Source organism: Toxotes jaculatrix, chromosome 12 (assembly GCF_017976425.1).
Source record: "Toxotes jaculatrix isolate fToxJac2 chromosome 12, fToxJac2.pri, whole genome shotgun sequence".
Lineage (NCBI taxonomy): Eukaryota > Metazoa > Chordata > Actinopteri > Toxotidae > Toxotes > Toxotes jaculatrix.
Window position 1 is genome coordinate 15,379,812 of NC_054405.1, and position 16,557 is coordinate 15,396,368.

Below are 16,557 nucleotides of genomic sequence, written 5' to 3' on the forward strand. Positions count from 1 at the left end.
TTGTCTATTAATAAATCAGTGATGCAATACTCAAGACCTGACCCGAGTCATTAGTTTATTTGCTTTGGTTAAAGAATTTATAAAAGTGTTTTGTTATCACCGTGTTCATCGTCTTTTGTCTTTTCACTCTTTGCTGATCTCTCCGCCGCTGCGCTGCTGCAGCACAGACACACAATGGCCTGGATGTTCCAAGCAAGAGAATCTTCTTTTCTTTCAACAGAATTTTTTTTTTCTAGATTTTATTCATTCATTTATTTATTTTTAAAAAAGGGGGGATTAAAACAGCTACTTCAAAACATCTACTTTCCAGGATTTAAGCCACAAAACAAATAAAATATTGGCACAAATAAAAGGTTTTCAACAGAATAAAACAGCGCTTAAATTAGGACATCAAGAATTAATTGTTTAAATAATTATCCGTTAACGAGGGCTTTATATTGTAATGTTCAGAAGGCACATTGTTTACCAAGTCCATTAATATCGAGAAGACAAGTTTTATTAGTGATGTGAAAATTAGGTTATTTATACAAATGAACTGCTGTCGATTTGTATGAGGAAAATATTGTAATTTTTCGTGTTTGACAAACAAAGTAACACGTTAAGCCCATGTGATGAACTAAGCTGAAATTGGTCTGTTTTGGAGCTTAGCAAAATAAATAAATATCTCAAATGTACTACATCAAAAAGTAAAATATTAGAAGTGTTTTATTATTCTACGCGAAACGACTTCAGCTGAGAAAAAAAACCCATTATGTTTCAAGCTGTGTGGCGGTTTTTTCAAGTCCAAGACAACCTATGTGAGTTTACAAAAAAAAATGTATTCCACACAAATGATGGGCTCTGTTAATGCGCATCATAAAAACTCTTAATCCCCAACTTTTCACACCGAAACTGTTTTCCTTCACAGCGGCTGTCACACAGCGCACACACACACAGAGACAGAGGAAAATATGAGCGAACTTTCACAAGACAGGTTTTTAAAACTATAAACTGCCATCATTAGTAGTGGTAGTATATTACAATAATAATAATAATAATAATAATAATAATAATAATAAAGTTATTTATTGTCACTATTGTTGTTGCTATTATTATTATTATTATTATTATTATTATTACTTTTATTATTGCTATTATTATTATTATTATTATTATTTTACTCTATCTGCTTGTTGTTCACATAAGGGTGCTGAGACATGAAAGACGTGAAACTGAGCGTTAGGATACATTTTGGGATAAGAACAATGAGGAAAAGGGTGAGGATGAAGATGAGGACGACGTCAGATGAGGATGACCATGATAAAGGTGATTTTGAAAATGATGGGGATGAGGAGGCACTTGGATGAAGAGGAGATGAAGAGGAGACTGAGGGTGCAGGAGGAAGAAGAGGATGACACCGGGGGAGGTGTAGGTGACGGGGGGGGGGGGGGGGGGGGGGCGTGACGTCACCGCGAGGCGTGCTGCGGACCGCAGGCGAAGAAAACCAAGACAGCGCCGCGGAGACTCAACCAAAGCGCTGATTACCGCGGACGCAGCGTTTACGCCAAGCCGACGCACAAAGTGGATTTACTGAACACCTGCATGGGGAAACTCTGAGGCTTGATCCTTTTTTTCTGTCATCTGCCTCTGCTGGGAACCAACTGGTGAGTAAAAACACACACCTTGTCAGTCAAGTCGCTGAATTTTAGCTCTGGGGAAAACGGTCAGAAGCTTGGTTGGCACCGCGCTCTCGGCCGTTTCACCCCTCGGATGTTGCAAATATGAAACAAACCCGAGTCCGTGTCAAGCATGATGGAGAAAATTAAATGTTGGCAAGTGCTGAATCCTTTAAGCGGCGCTTGTTGCCGGGTCAGAGAGGCTGCAGTGACCGCAGAGAGGCCGGAGAGTGAGGGGACTGAGCACAGCAATGATTTCTGGAATTAAACAGCTGCATAGAAATATGAGTTAGAAGCCATCTAGAGTGTATGAGCGTCATTGTCAGCCAGATGAAGCCAACCGTTTGCTGTATTATTCTCACTGCACTGATGCCTTCAATGAACCAGAGACATATGTACATATACATATAAAAGGCGCAGGCGTGTGCGCGCAGTGAAGCACGCGGGGACAGAGGAAAGCTTTGTGAAGATTTACTGAGGACATAAAAACAGCAAAGGGATTCCTGTAGATAAGAGGAGCTGTTTCAGCGTGTGTGAGTGAGTGTGTCTGTGTGTGTGTGTGTGTAATAGCATGGCAAAGGTAAACTTCTGTAATAATGTCTGTGATGTTTGGTTAGGAGCTGACACCGAAGGCCCAAAACATAAAGATCTGCGTGAAAACGTTTCACAACACAGAATAAATAACACTGAAGTCATTTGCTCAAAGGCTGTTTGACTTAAAGCTCCTTCGGAGTAAAGGTTATTTTTATTGTAGTATTTCGTTATGGCTTCACAGCCTTGGAATTTTCGTTTTACGGTGTTAATATTATTTATTATAACCGTAGTTTTGTCGTTATTTATCTTGTCACTTTCTAAAAGTAAACTTTTTTTTTTAAATCAGATAAGGACGAAAGAGTACAACACGAATGTGAAGGTTCCTGTGGCAAAGCAATGTTGTGTCGCATTGTCACTGTTTGCTGCATTTGAAACTAACTTCAGTTTATTTAGTATATCACCCAAAAATGATTGATTATAACAGTAAAACGATTTGGTTAAAGAGGAGGAAATAAATGTATTAAACTTTTTTTTTTAAGTGTGATTTAAAGTGAGATTTTTTTTCATGATGCAACTTTTCTTGTTCTGCTTTTCAGGCAACTGGAATGGAACTGAATCTGTCGAAGAATGTGATTTCTTGTGGGGACCCAGGTATGACTTATTCTCTGCTTGTTTAAATAATTAAGTTGCATTTGAGAGAATCTGAGGCGTTTTTTTTTTCTAGATAGATAATATTTACCGTACGTTACAAAACTAGAAACTCTAATGGAAATCTGTGGAAAACAAAAGGATGCTGTAGTCTTGTTCTGGAGCAAGGTATGAACTTCTAACTGGACACAGGCCTTGCGTGCTGACAGGCATCTGCTTTTAGGCTTTTAGGCACAATATGTGCGATATGCGGTGAATTAATGTGCAGGGCACCGACGACATGTTGATATGAGGAAATATCACATAATAAGATGCAAATGGGAGCAAGCGGAAATCAAACGAAAACAGACTGAAAGAACTTTTCCAACAATGAAACCTATAGTTGAGTTTAACTAGAGTAATCTGCTTTACTTTTGTGTCTGGGTTCTGATGATGATTTCCTGGTGGGTTTTTTTTCTCCTTTGAATAGTGGAAAAACATAACGCCAGATGGACAGCAAGCAACAGAAAGCTCCATTCAGGAGGAAAAAAATAGTTCGGTGTAAGATTTGACTTTTAACACAAATAAAAAAGTTTCCTGTGAGCATGTATGTCATCACCGACCAAAGAAAGGGCGTAAAAATGGAGATGTGAAAACCTATTTAGAATATCCGGGGTTTTAGACATTTAAATGCCAGATATGCAGATGAAGCGGAGACTGGTTGTGTACAATCCATTTAAAGTTGAGTTTCCTTCAGGAAATAATAATTTATTGCAATAAAGCAGCTTCGGCTTAAAGGCCAGATGCTGAACAGTACGAATCCAAAGGTTGGAAACATAATTATTACAAAGACAAACTGGCAGGGGAAGGTTGCTGAGTAGGTGTTTGTATTTGTGCTGGTGGAGGAAACTCAGGCAAAATTTACTCTTATTAAAGTTGTGGTGGAATCTATGTGTCAAAAGGAAAGTGCCGGGTTTTACTGGTTTTGGGGAAATCAAAACTTATTTTTGTGTGTATTTTGACATATTGGTGACTAATTCATTTTGAGGACTAATACTATAAAAGCACAGTGAACTGCTGCTGGGATGAGTGAATATACAGTATTTTAAAAAACACAACCATTTTAATAGATGATTTGTTTTGTGGCTGTTATGGCCATTGAGGTTGACATATTTACACCTGCATCCCCTCTGTCAGGTTGTTTGTTGGTTGTCAGGCTCCAGGTCAAACAGGCCTTGGACCAAGCAGGGAAACCATCACCCAGGCAATAATCAGCTCTGTCCTTCTCCAGTTACCCACCGTGTCCTGTTACACCTCCTCTCCTGTCCTGTCCTTCCTTTTGAGTTTGCTCGCCAGCTTTTAATTTTCTATATGCTTTTGTGTTTTTGGCCCCGTGGTCAGCTTCGCTTTGCTTGCTCGCTTTACAGATAAGAGCGAAAAAATGCACCAAGACTGTGTTTTTGTGCGTGTTTGGTGTGTGATTAACGGCGTTCGCCGAGTTTATTTTCACTTCTTGGGAGGAAAAATATGAGTGTTTGCATTGCCACTGGCCTTTAACCTGTCCTGCCGGATGGAAAGGCTTTTTAACTCATCCATCACACGCAAGTGCCCTCCACAGCAGAGGAGGAGCGGGACACAGGCAGGGATGCAGGCTGAGGAGGCTGGGTATTTAGATTACCCCCTCCATCTATCAGCCTGTAATATCTGCTGGAGGACAAGAGGAAGGTAGAATCACAGTAACTCCATGGGAAATCTCCATGTGCTGTAAATCCTATAATATTCCTGCAGGGACGTCAAGGGTCAGTGAGTTTAGTGTGATATTATTATTTTTATATATTCTGTAACGTTAGGAGAAGGGCAGTCATCTTTATAATCCTGGCCTACACGACTCTCCAAAATACATCAGTTTTGCCAGTAATGTGTGATAGTCTCTTTTCTAAACGTGTCGCAGGGTGACTTCAGTTGTTTTTTGTTTTTTTTTAGGATACAGCTGCACTACTACTCTTTTTAAAAAACCACCATGTACTGACCCACCCTGCCGTGGGCACCTCACGGATGGATTCAGTGCACCTATTAACTCCTAACCAAACACGCACTCTACATTCAACCTTCCCAACCTGCATAGTAAATAGCACCTGCTGACACTACGAGATGACCAGGTGGTCGAGGTCACAAAATGCATCCTCTAATGCTTTTCAGCTTACTTCCGTGTTTGGGTCACACGCTGTCCTCTTTCCTCTCAAATGTCTCCTAAATGTCTCCTAAAAACTATTTTACGCACTTGACTACAGCTCAGAAAGCGAGTAAGCAGGTAAGGGATAGAGGTTTCCTGCCCAAGGGCATTTCGGTAGGATAAACGTGAGGATCGACCGTGTTCCAGGCCTGCACACAACAGGCCACCATGATCATGGCGCATGATACTGGAGCTGAAATCTGCTTAAGAAATCATAATTTGTATTATTATTAATCTGTTTTCGACACATTCAGATCTTTTCATTAAACTAATTCATATGACACACCTGTAATGTGTAGAAATGTAATACAGGCCCCTGTATGAGTCCCTGTCTTTATGCTCTGTGCAGAGAGGCCGAACAAATATAGATGGGAAAAGGCAAGTGATTGTTGAGAGCTTGCACAATTGTCTTTTGAAAGGGCCTTCAGGGGAGTTTTCCGGTCGGACGGGGATCTCATGTCAGAAGTCACAGTCATACAATGGCCGAAAATGCTCGAGACTGGCGCCGGTGACAGTCCGAGTCTCAGACGGCGAAGGCCCGCGCCGGTGCGCATTTACCTGACGCATATAGGCTACAGGCTGAGCAGCAACAAGTCAGCAGGTCAGACTGCAAGAGAGACTAAAAACTAGTAGCCTGCAATCAACTGTGAGAAATAAATGTATAAATTGATGATATTTATGTTTTGCAGGCATTTCGTTGACCATCTAGGCGCAAGAGCGCAGACGCACAATAAAGTATCTGTACTGAGATGATTGGCAATTTAGCCACTCGGGAGCAGCTTTTTCTTAAGAGATTCATTTTGCTGTTTGGTTTGGACAGTTTGACTTGTCTCATTTAATTCAGGAAAAAACATTAGTTTCAACATTGAGTCAGCGACCCACAAATCGGCTGCGCCAATATATTAGGCCTTTTTAACGTATCGCAGACGGTATCACTTTCTAATTTAACTGGCAAATGTTTGCTTTTCTTTTAAGAAACACGATTTTAAAACTCTGTAGGTCTGCTCCGGTACATGATTCAAACCGCAATCACACTTAACAGATCTTAGCACACACCAAAGGTCAGTGCGAATATAGGCCCAGTACGCTGATATCCCCGACCACAGCAAAAATGCTCTCATTGCATAAAAAAAAGAAGCTAAAGAAAACTTTGCTGTCCGTATTGGTCCCATCTGACTTCCCAAAATGCACCAGGTCTGCTTCAAATCTTGGAGTAGGCTGTTACAAGGAGGCCTCATCTGGCGCTTTCCTGACTTCAAACTAATTAAGAAGAAGTTTATTAATTAAGAAGTTTGCCGTTTTCAGACAAAGACATTTGTTGAAAAGGTCTCATTTCTCTTGCAGCTGTTGCTTTACTGCAGGTTTTACTGCATGTTCTACTGCAGTGCAGCACACACTGAGAACAGCAAGTCAACATCTGGGAAAATCTCTAGCTCTGAACACATATGTTTGCATATGTGTGTTCAAAGGGTTACTGTTCATTTCAACTGCTCTGTGAGGCAATGCAAAAACTGTGAATGCGTGATCGAGATGACAGACTATAATCAGAGCAGATAACACTGTGACGTTATAACATATGATTTGAAATTCTGATTTTCAAATTCAACCGTAGCTCTTTCCCAGCTTTATCTATATCACCCCACGCGACCTAATTGGATTTAGGTTCCAAATTGCCTGAATAGTTTCAGCCTCCGTGGTGGTTTAACAAACATAAACCGCCTATTTGGTGATGTCCGAACGCTTTCAACAAGCCACCACTGGCTACCATTTATGCGTCAGCGCCAACAAAAGGGACTCGAGGCAAATGTGTCAACCTCAGCAACCATATTCCAGTAACATGATCTGATTACAGATAATCAGATCATATTAGTGGAATATGCGCAGCATCAATCATTATGTGATTTGTGCAAAAAGGTTGGGATCTAGCTGCTCAGTCAGAGTGAGATGACAGGACATAGTTTAGAACAAGTTTTCTTTTCTTTTTTTTAAGTTTGAATATAAACCAGTGACTGTTTGGGCAATGTGTAGCGCTGACACATCTTCTGCTGTCAACAGGTTATTATTCACTGACTTATTAGGTAGAAAACAGCTTGGTGTTGGCGATAGAACAGAAAACAAAGCCCAGGTACAAAACACGGCCTGTTAAGTAATGAGAGAGAGAGAGAGCGAGCACTGATGTGTCTGGCTTTCATTAGTCCTGATTGTTTAGTTGTCAAACTGTACCAAGGGTCTGATAAAGCGACACTTGTCAGTTTACAGTGCGTGTCATTCATACACACAATAGTCTTCATATCATGCACTTTTCATACCGAGGAAACGCGACAGCGCCGTGCTAGATGGTAAATGTTTATTCAGCTCAGTACATAACCGAGATATACATTGCGTGGCAGTGTGTGGGTGCGTGTGTGTGTGTGTATAAGCGCACCCAGCTGCATTGCGCTGAACACATTCAAACATGCCTGCATGAATAAAAGGCCCATTTTACTCTCAGGGAGCAAAGCGTTGCACTGCGCGCTCTCGACACCAGAAAAAAAGGCAACTTTGCCGCTGTAAAAAATGTCCACGTTGAACAGAAATGCAGTCTAATACTGAGCCTTAAAGTCTATTAGATGAACTAACTTCAGTATGGTAGAATCACTTGATAGGAAAAGTCTGTTTTGCTCAGATGGGTCACTTTTTATTTTTGTTTTTAGCTGCATTTAAACACGACTAAAAACATATTTGCAGATTCCGACAAAATGCAAAGTTCTTAATTAATTATTGGCAATTTTTTATTTGCTGGAGCTTGACGTCAGAGTAAATGTCTTGTTTGGGTGGATATTTTCTTGCAGCGGGAAAGTGGGTGGGACTGCTCATTTTAGGGAGGTTAAACCAGCAGATGGGTGGGTCTCCTGTGTGGGTTGGAGAGCCGGAGCTTCCTCTCGATCACAGCGGGCAGAAGCTTTTCGCTGCAGCGGATAGAAGGAGAGCACACTGCGCCGTCACTGCTGCAGAGGAGGGAAAGGGGGGCTCTGTGATTTTTTTTTCCTTTTTTTTTTTTTTTTTTGGTGGAAGAACAAAACTCTGGAAATTCTCCCTGCATGGTTCATCCTCTCATGTCGTGGTGTGTGTCTGGCAGCGGGTGGATTTTTTTGTAGCGTAGCTGTTGAGGAAAGCTTTGTGCACCCCAGGATTCACCCCCGTTTCCTCTTTGTACGCATCCTTCTCTTCAAGGTGGGATGAATTTGGACAGAATCGCAGAGGCAGTGAGAGCACCGCCGCCCCGCGACGTGGCCCCCGCGTTTCATTTACCGAGAACTTCAAACAGCAGTCGAGAAACGTTAGAGAACTCAAGCAGCGAGTCTTCAGACACAGAGTTGGCAGGTACACAGTCAGAGTGCTTTTAGCAACTCGATTCCTTCTTCTGGGTGCAATAACAGTTTATTTTACGTCTCCTTAAGCAGTCACAGAGGCATGCCCGCCATTTAACGCATTAACGCCTATAACGCTACGGAAAAAGGAGACACTATTTTAGTCAACTTGTTTGTCCCAGTGTTTGCTTATTCTCACTGCTACGACGATTTATTTCCGTGTGTTGCGGTGTGTGCGGTGCATCACACACAAGGATAAAATCTCTCACTAACTAGTTGCAGTCAATCCCAGTTTGGTCTTTTTCTGCTCTCTAGGTTAATGCGCATAAATACAACAAAAAATCGTGAAAATCGTCCAGTTTTGATGCAGTTACAGCCCATTTTTTGTTTATTGCGCTGGCTGAACCAAATATTTGGCAGGATCCCGCGGTCTGTCAGAGAAAAATGTGCAGAACAGCCTGGCCTGCTGTCAGTAAATGCATTAAAACAAACTATAAATATTGGGCCCATCCACCAATCTAAACTGAAAGCCAGAAGGTCTGTATTAACAATTCTTGGAGAAGCTTTTTGTTCTTTTACTTTGCCACGTTTTTAGAAAAACGAAGGTTCTTTCTTCCCCGTCTCAGTCCATTTGAGGAAGAAATGGAGAAGAAATTCGTGAATATCATTTAATCATAATTCCCTTGGTGGAAATTATTTATGGGGCTTAAATTAAAAATGATTTAAGTTTTAAGTTTAAATTGCTTTTTTATTTTTGGCAGACATTCAAGGGAGTATTCCTTTTTTTGTGATTAACCTTTGCACGTGTTGACCCTTCAGTTTAATGAGGCAATCTTGTTAGGACACGAATACAAGATAGCACTTGGGAGATAAGGGTGGGCAGACCTCGTCCTAAAGAAAGTTATATTGACCGAAGGCAGATCTGAGTGTGTTTGAAAGAATCGATACAAAACTTCCAGACATGTTTGTAAATGTTTGGCTTTAAGCTGTCACTTCTCTTCTCGGGCTTATTTTTTATGAAGAACGTTGTAAACAATTTATTTATAGCTTCGGCTTTGCTTATTTCTTGCTGACAGTCCTTTTTAGTCATTGACTTTAAGCTTATCTTTGCATTTTGGTGCACTTAATTCCAGTCTGAATCATTTAACCTTTAAGGTGCAAATGCCAACATATTTACATGCTATTCAAAGAGCCTTATAGCTGTAACATGAAGTAATTTCACCACGATTTATGCTCCACAGAAAAGGAGAGGAGTGCTGAACACAGGAGCGATGACGGGAACGCGGACGACCCCAAGAAGAAGAAACAGCGGCGGCAGCGGACTCACTTCACCAGCCAGCAGCTGCAGGAGCTGGAAGCCACTTTCCAGAGGAACCGCTACCCGGACATGAGCACCAGGGAAGAGATTGCCGTGTGGACAAACTTGACCGAGGCCAGAGTCCGGGTAAGAGGCCAGAAGGCAGACCGCCGTCCATGCGTAAAGTGTGCGTAATGCGTGCGTAAAAAAGGGGATTTTACAAATGAATCAGAGCATTATTGATTGGTTTTTGTGGGTGAGGAAATTCTAAATTACTTAAATAAAACAAATACCAAATCGCCACAAAGCCAAATACCACAAAATAAATAATCACAATAAAATTAGCAAATTAAAAAGTAACTTCAACATTTTAAAAGAAAATACAAGAAAAAAACCTCATATAACGGCTTAATACCAGGGCCACATTGCGTATCATAAGCGCGCTGAGTCCAAATGATAACTCCTTGTTCTAGCTATAATATTTAAAAGCTTGACCATCGATTTGCCTAAAACGAGCTAATTTAATATGACAGTTTAGAAAAATCTCCACTGAGGCTGTCAACACGGACTCAAGACAGTACCATAACAACATCCATTGTTATATTACATGTGACATTGAGGTCTATGCCTTACACACTGTCTCGCCTCTCATCGAACGGCCTTTGCTTTTACTTAATGAAAGAGTGAAAATCCAGCCTTTTAACAGAGTAAATTACTGCGGTCACTTTAAACTGCTCAGTCAGTTAGAAACTAAATCTATGATATAATTCAGAGAAAACCCGTTGACAAAAAAAGTGGGATATTTAAAAGAAACTGTAGTGTTAACAGATATTAAGTTGCAGTCATCCCTGACTGTCAGCTGCAATGCATCCAAAAAAAAGTCAGTCTTCCGTTATTAAAGCATGTGCTTAATTTTCAACACCGCGCAGCAATTCTCACACCAGCAGGAATAAAACTGCACGGTTTGGGGTTTTTTTTTTCCCCAAACACACGTTCATATTTCATGTTGAAAATTCAGCAGAAATGCGGGCTGTCTTTAACTATTCGGGTCTGCTGGTAATGTCAGACGCTTTTTAAGGGTGTATGCGCGCGGCTAATGGAGCCAATAGAGGATTTGTCTTTTGATGACATCATCATCAGTCGAGACCAGACCCTTATTTCTCCCCGTGGAGGGAGACTGCTCCTGTCGCCAAATCAACCTGTGGCTGTGCAGTGATCAGGAACAGCGTGTGATTATATTTGTTCAGGGAGGGTGTTTCAGCAGCAGGACGGTACGTTTACAACTTGGAAATGAAAATATTTGAACAATCTCTTATTTAGCTTATTTTAATCATAAGCTATACACGAGTTCCTATAATAAGAACCGTTAAAAGTAGAAATAGCTGACGCACTAAGTGCCTAAAGAAAATGCAGACAACACTGTGCTGTGTTTTTATTCACACAGGTAGTGATGCTGGCTGCCCTGAAGAAAAAAAAATGTAGATGCTGGAAACGTGCGTTAAACACAAAACAATTGCATTCGGTTTTCATTTACAGCAACTGGCGCCTGGCGGCCGGGCCTTGCAAAATGCACCGTCTCAGATTGCATAAAAATGCATACAGCTATTTAAAGTGCAGAGAAAAAAAGTTTGAAAAAGAAAAAGAAAAAAAGTCTCAGAACAAGTTTAGAGAGCTGGATTTTCTTTCCCTGAGCCAAGAAGGGGTGAATTTTAAACAGAGCAGCCCTTTATTTTGGCGAAGTAAAAGACAACGTTGTAAAGAGCGAGGAGTGACACGACTGAATATTTCATATTCATATCTGAGGATTTTATAAAATGTTTTGACATTTTAAAGTGTTTGGACTTGATCTTTTAAGGTCATCGGTGTTTAATCAAGCTTGACAGATAATACACAGACTGAATTATATTTGCGGACTCAGATTTGTTGAAAGTTACCATCGTTTAATTGGCTCCAATGAGGTTTTTTGCTCGTTAAAATGACATTAAAAACCAAGGTTAATGTGTGCGTGTGGGGTTTTTTTTCGGTTTAGTACGTTGAAGCCTCACACGAGCCGCGGCGGTGATGTAAAACGCAGCCTGCGTGTTTCCTCCGCAGCTCTGTCACATCGCTCATGTCTTTGTGGACAATTTGTCCGCAGCACCCTGTTCTCTGCAGGACTATAAATAGCCTCCGCGGGCCCGTCTGATGATACCACTTGTAAACTGTTTCTACTATGAATTAAAAATGACTTGCAGAGTGCCAACTAACGGATATTTTGTCAGGTTTCGATAAGGGGTGAGGATATCCAGAGGCAAGTTTCTGATTCATTTACAGTCATCCACTGTGCCTGTTTAACTCATTGTGTAAACTTATTGGTTTTATTGTGGGCAGTCTGACCTACATACTAATATATGCACACAAAAGTAGGCATTCATTTTACTCGAATGCAACGAAGAAATAAGTAATTGCTGAAAGTAAAGCAAAATAAATAAATAAGTTTAAAAATGATTAACCATATCCTTGGCTCTAGCTTACGTAAAAATACATTTGTGTTGGGGTGTTAGACAACTGTTGTTTTTTTTTTATTTATTGTGACCTACGTTTTGACAAATTTCATAATGACTTATTTACATTTTGTCGAAGTGTACAAGGTCATTTCAATACAATATTCGGAATAAGAAATATTTAAAAATTCTCATCCCAAACATTTAATTAAAACTGTTTTATTTGCGATGATTGTGGAGTTTAAAAGTTGGCAATTTAATTATATTTCTACACTTCCGCACTCATCAGAGCTCAAGGAAACTTCCTGCACAAATAACTAAATATAAATCTAAACAAATGTGGCTTTAAAAAAAAAAAAAGAAGCGAATTATAAACAAAGCCAAACAAAAAGCAGCAGGTTGGAGCTGACAGCCTGTCACTGTTTGACCCTCCACAGCTGCAGTCACATTGAAGACTTTTGTTTTCAAACACAACGATTTTGTGCAAATTAAAAGGATGTTTTAATACAAGGGATTATTTGATGAATTTAAAGAGAAGAATTACAACCGGTCTAGATTTCGGTGATCAAAAACTGAGCATGAATTTTACTTTGCCCAAACTGATTTTTTTGTGACCATAAATAAATAACGGGTACATTTATGGAGATAAATTCTGAGTGTTTTCCCCCCTATGTTAATAATGTGTTGTAAACAAATCTTTAGACATCTGAGAACATTATTCAAAGGAAGCTGTATTAAATGATCTGTCAATCACTTTGGACCTGCAGCTTCACATTTTCAGTTTTACCGTAGGTCCTTTGAATGTTACTCTAAAATATGTTATTTCAAAGATATTTTAAAATGCTCAATGTAAATTAATTATAGTAATAGTTTTAAATAACAATGTATTTTTTTTTATTTCCGTGCTGTGTCCTAAAGACTAACCTACACCGAAGGCAGCAGCAGCTTTGTGGGCCCCACAGAGGGGTTTGCCGGGTTTAATGTCCGCAGGTCTAACCCTGTGTGTCTCTTCCAGGTGTGGTTCAAAAACCGCCGGGCCAAGTGGAGGAAGCGGGAGCGGAACCAGCAGATGGACCTGTGCAAAAACAGCTACCTGCCGCAGTTCAGCGGCCTCATGCAGCCTTATGACGACATGTACCCGGCCTACACCTACAACAACTGGACCAACAAGGGTCTCACCCCGGCGCCGCTGTCCACCAAGAACTTCACCTTCTTCAACTCCATGAGCCCCCTCACCTCACAGTCCATGTTCTCGGCGCCTAACTCCATCTCCTCCATGACCATGGCCTCCGGGATGGGCCACTCCGCCGTGCCGGGTATGCCCACCCCGGGTCTAAACAACATCAGCAACCTAAACGGTATCGGCACGTCTGGCATCAACTCGGCTATGTCATCGTCCGCGTGTCCGTATGGGCCACCCGGCTCTCCGTACAGCGTTTACCGGGACACTTGCAACTCCAGCCTGGCCACCCTCAGACTCAAATCCAAACAGCATCCAACTTTTGGATACAGCGGCCTGCAAAGCCCCGGGTCGAGCCTGAACGCCTGTCAGTACAACAGCTGACGGGCCAAAAGCGGGGCCTAAAAATTTTTACAAATATAAATAAATATATATGTGATGAACGGACACGGTGTCAGAGCTTAGAGGCTACCTGCGGATGGGGAAGAAAAAAAAAATCAAAGACAACTAAACTGGATTAGTTGCAATCATTTTTTTTTCATAAAAACAAAGTATGGATTATGCGGGTTATATGTGTTTACCAATGAACTTGCACAGCAATTAAAATGTCCAGGTTTTGTTTTTGTTTGTTTGTTTGTTTTTTTTGTTTTTTTTTTTGTTTGTTTTTTTTTAATGATGAAGACGTGTTACATTGCTGCATTGTACATATATTAATGTAAATATATACAGGCCTAACATATGAAACGGACGATGGGATTTTTTTCTTTCTTTTTTTTTTTTGCGCTTGCTTGCTTTTGAAGACTCTCTTGGGGGGGTTCTCCACCAAAGATTTTCAAGAAAAAAAAAAAAAAAAGTCGAGCCTGACGTGAGTCCAGACTCAATGAGGGGGGAGGGGGGGGGGGGGGGGGGGGGGGGTCTAGCCTATCTTGTACATATTTTATACTGCTTCTGTGTGCTTTCTATTTACCGTCTATGCAGGGTGCCACCGGCCCGCTTGACTCCATGACGCCTCCCGTTCAGTGACTTTATTTTAAAATGTTTTGTTTTTTTTTTCATTTTGTTTGCTGAAATAGAAAAGCCCGCATGTTTAACTTGAGTGCAACGTGTTTTGTACGATAATGTAAGTCTTTGCAGAAGTAAGTTCATTAGCCTAAACTGTATACAAAAAGGTGATTCCAAGTCCTCATGTGTTTATGGTAACATGTTTGTTTGAATAAACTCCAGGAAAAGAGAGGTTTATTTCAAGTATGTTTTAGAGGAGTCTTTGTTTTAGGAGACGGGGCCGCAGTGGTTCAGCTTTACCCAGAGAGGAGCTGAATAAATAGCTTGGCAAAATATCTGCAACCTATTGATCCACTCGGTTTTAAAAAGATTATCTCAGAAATATGAAGATTTTTACGGATTAATGGGAAAAGCCAGTAATTATCTGGGCTTTTTAAAATATATACATATATCTTATTCCTGCATTTTTTTTTCTTAATACACACCAAATTAAACTTTCTCTGTGGAGGGAAATACGTTTACAGCCTACGCATCTTTCAAAATTCCAGACCTTAATATCTAAACAGGATCAGTGTCCAAAGCCTCTCTTAATATTATTGGCTATTGTTACTTGGTGATTTTGCGGATCACTGCTCAGTGCAGAAAATAGTCCCTGTTGCGCCTCTGGTGTGTTTTATTTTATGATACACACTGTCAGATTTGTCAGTCAGATTTATGATTATTTTCACTTGATCTTTGCTCTCATCACACTGACATAACACACACGATTAAATTTGGACTCACTCAGGCTGAGGTTTGGCAAGCGTCCGCACCTTTCTGTGGGCGTATCTACCGAATCCAGTTTTAAGGAACATACTGTCCGTGGTTTGGCGCGCCTCAACCACAAACGATTATACCCAACCTGTATATTTTAGATTAATCACAGGATGAGGATTAATACTCAATTTATTTGAGCCGCAGAAAATGCATCTGAAACAGACTCTAGTGTCTCAAAATGCTTCAAACACCGCGAAAAATAAACTATCTTACTCCTTCTGTTGGCAACAGTCCCGGGCACGTTTGTCCATGTGAACACAAAATGAATTCAATCAATACCATATCTTGTTTTCTGACACCTGCAGAAATCCCCATATCTATATTACTCACCATTAGACTGATATTAGCGCGCTGCACAAGTGTAGCAGCAACGATTGTGTGCTTTAACTGATAGAGCACAGTGACGGGAGGATGTTAGGATTATAGGCACTTTAATAAACCATCACATGTAAAACAGTCTTCTAATTACTAATAAAACAACCTGTGATACCTGAAGAATTATCACATGATTTATATGATACTGTTAGGGGCCTGCAGTGTTACAAGTCAGCAAATCTCTGATGTAAACCAGTGTATATAGGTATAACACCGAGTTTTAACGACAGAGTCTGTTGTGCTTCACGTTTTGCTCCTGTAGCTTTACAGTCCACACTCCGGGCTATATAGTTCCCTAGTTTCTTTTTTCCATTTTAATTTTACTACGTTAAAATTCCTCTACCTATTATTCCTCTATATGACTACTTAAAAGTTATGTTATCTTGACCCTTTTGTATTAGATTTCCTACAGTACCAATAATAGACCTATTTCTCCATAGCCTGAAGTGTGTCTGTGATACTCAATAGCAAATCTTAGTGACAGTTTGGCAATTATTCTCACAGTAACTCTATACCATTCCTGTAACATGTTATCTCAATTTGTAGAGCGTGTGTGTGTATGTGTGTGATGCTTAAAGGAGAGTTTATGTTAAACTTAAGGTGCCTTTTTGGTAAATTCCCCTGGTAGTGATTATAATATCTTACCATAACAGGTAGCGTGTCTTAAGTGACTTTATCTTGTTTGCATGGTGTTTTTATGGCAATTGCCTTCTTTATGTGAATAATATGTCATTTTGGAAAATTTTTCCTATAATGATTAATATTCCTCCTACACCTTACAATAGTGTGTGAAACCCCAAGTATGTTTTATTGACCTTATGGTGCTTTTCCCTATACTACTTTTAGTACTAGTTCTATATTATAACACCATGTCTCAAAACTGAGATAATCTTGAAATTAAGGTGATTATCTCTTTTTAAAATATCTTCCAAAGTGATTCTACAATATTCCTATAATATTTTTAATATTTTACTTTAGAGTGTCTGACACTCCGAAGTCATATTT

At 40.2% G+C, this 16,557-nt stretch overlaps 1 protein-coding gene across 3 annotated transcripts; it reads left to right on the forward strand.

The window, feature by feature from the left end:
• Window positions 1-1,522: 1,522 nt before the first annotated feature.
• pitx1 (paired-like homeodomain 1) lies at window positions 1,523-14,619 on the forward strand. 3 transcript variants are annotated; one of them, XM_041052325.1, is made up of 5 exons: window positions 1,523-1,643; window positions 2,786-2,840; window positions 8,263-8,412; window positions 9,641-9,843; window positions 13,195-14,619. In XM_041052325.1, exons 2-5 carry the CDS (start codon window positions 2,795-2,797, stop codon window positions 13,741-13,743), a joined length of 948 nt encoding a protein of 315 aa, XP_040908259.1. In that variant the 5' UTR covers window positions 1,523-1,643; window positions 2,786-2,794; the 3' UTR covers window positions 13,744-14,619. The 3 variants fall into 3 exon arrangements, with proteins under 3 accessions (XP_040908259.1, XP_040908261.1, XP_040908260.1); XM_041052327.1 differs by lacking the exon at window positions 8,263-8,412; XM_041052326.1 differs by lacking the exons at window positions 1,523-1,643; window positions 2,786-2,840 and adding an exon at window positions 8,109-8,152.
• Window positions 14,620-16,557: the final 1,938 nt, after the last annotated feature.

Excerpts from the sequence above, each read along its gene's own strand:
- pitx1 (XM_041052325.1), top strand. The coding sequence starts at position 2,795 with ATGGAACTGAATCTGTCGAAGAATGTGATTTCTTGTGGGGACCCAG. Across the intron at positions 2,841-8,262 it reads GATTTCTTGTGGGGACCCAG|GTGGGATGAATTTGGACAGA; the intron begins GTATGACTTATT and ends CTTCTCTTCAAG. Across the intron at positions 9,844-13,194 it reads TGACCGAGGCCAGAGTCCGG|GTGTGGTTCAAAAACCGCCG; the intron begins GTAAGAGGCCAG and ends TGTCTCTTCCAG.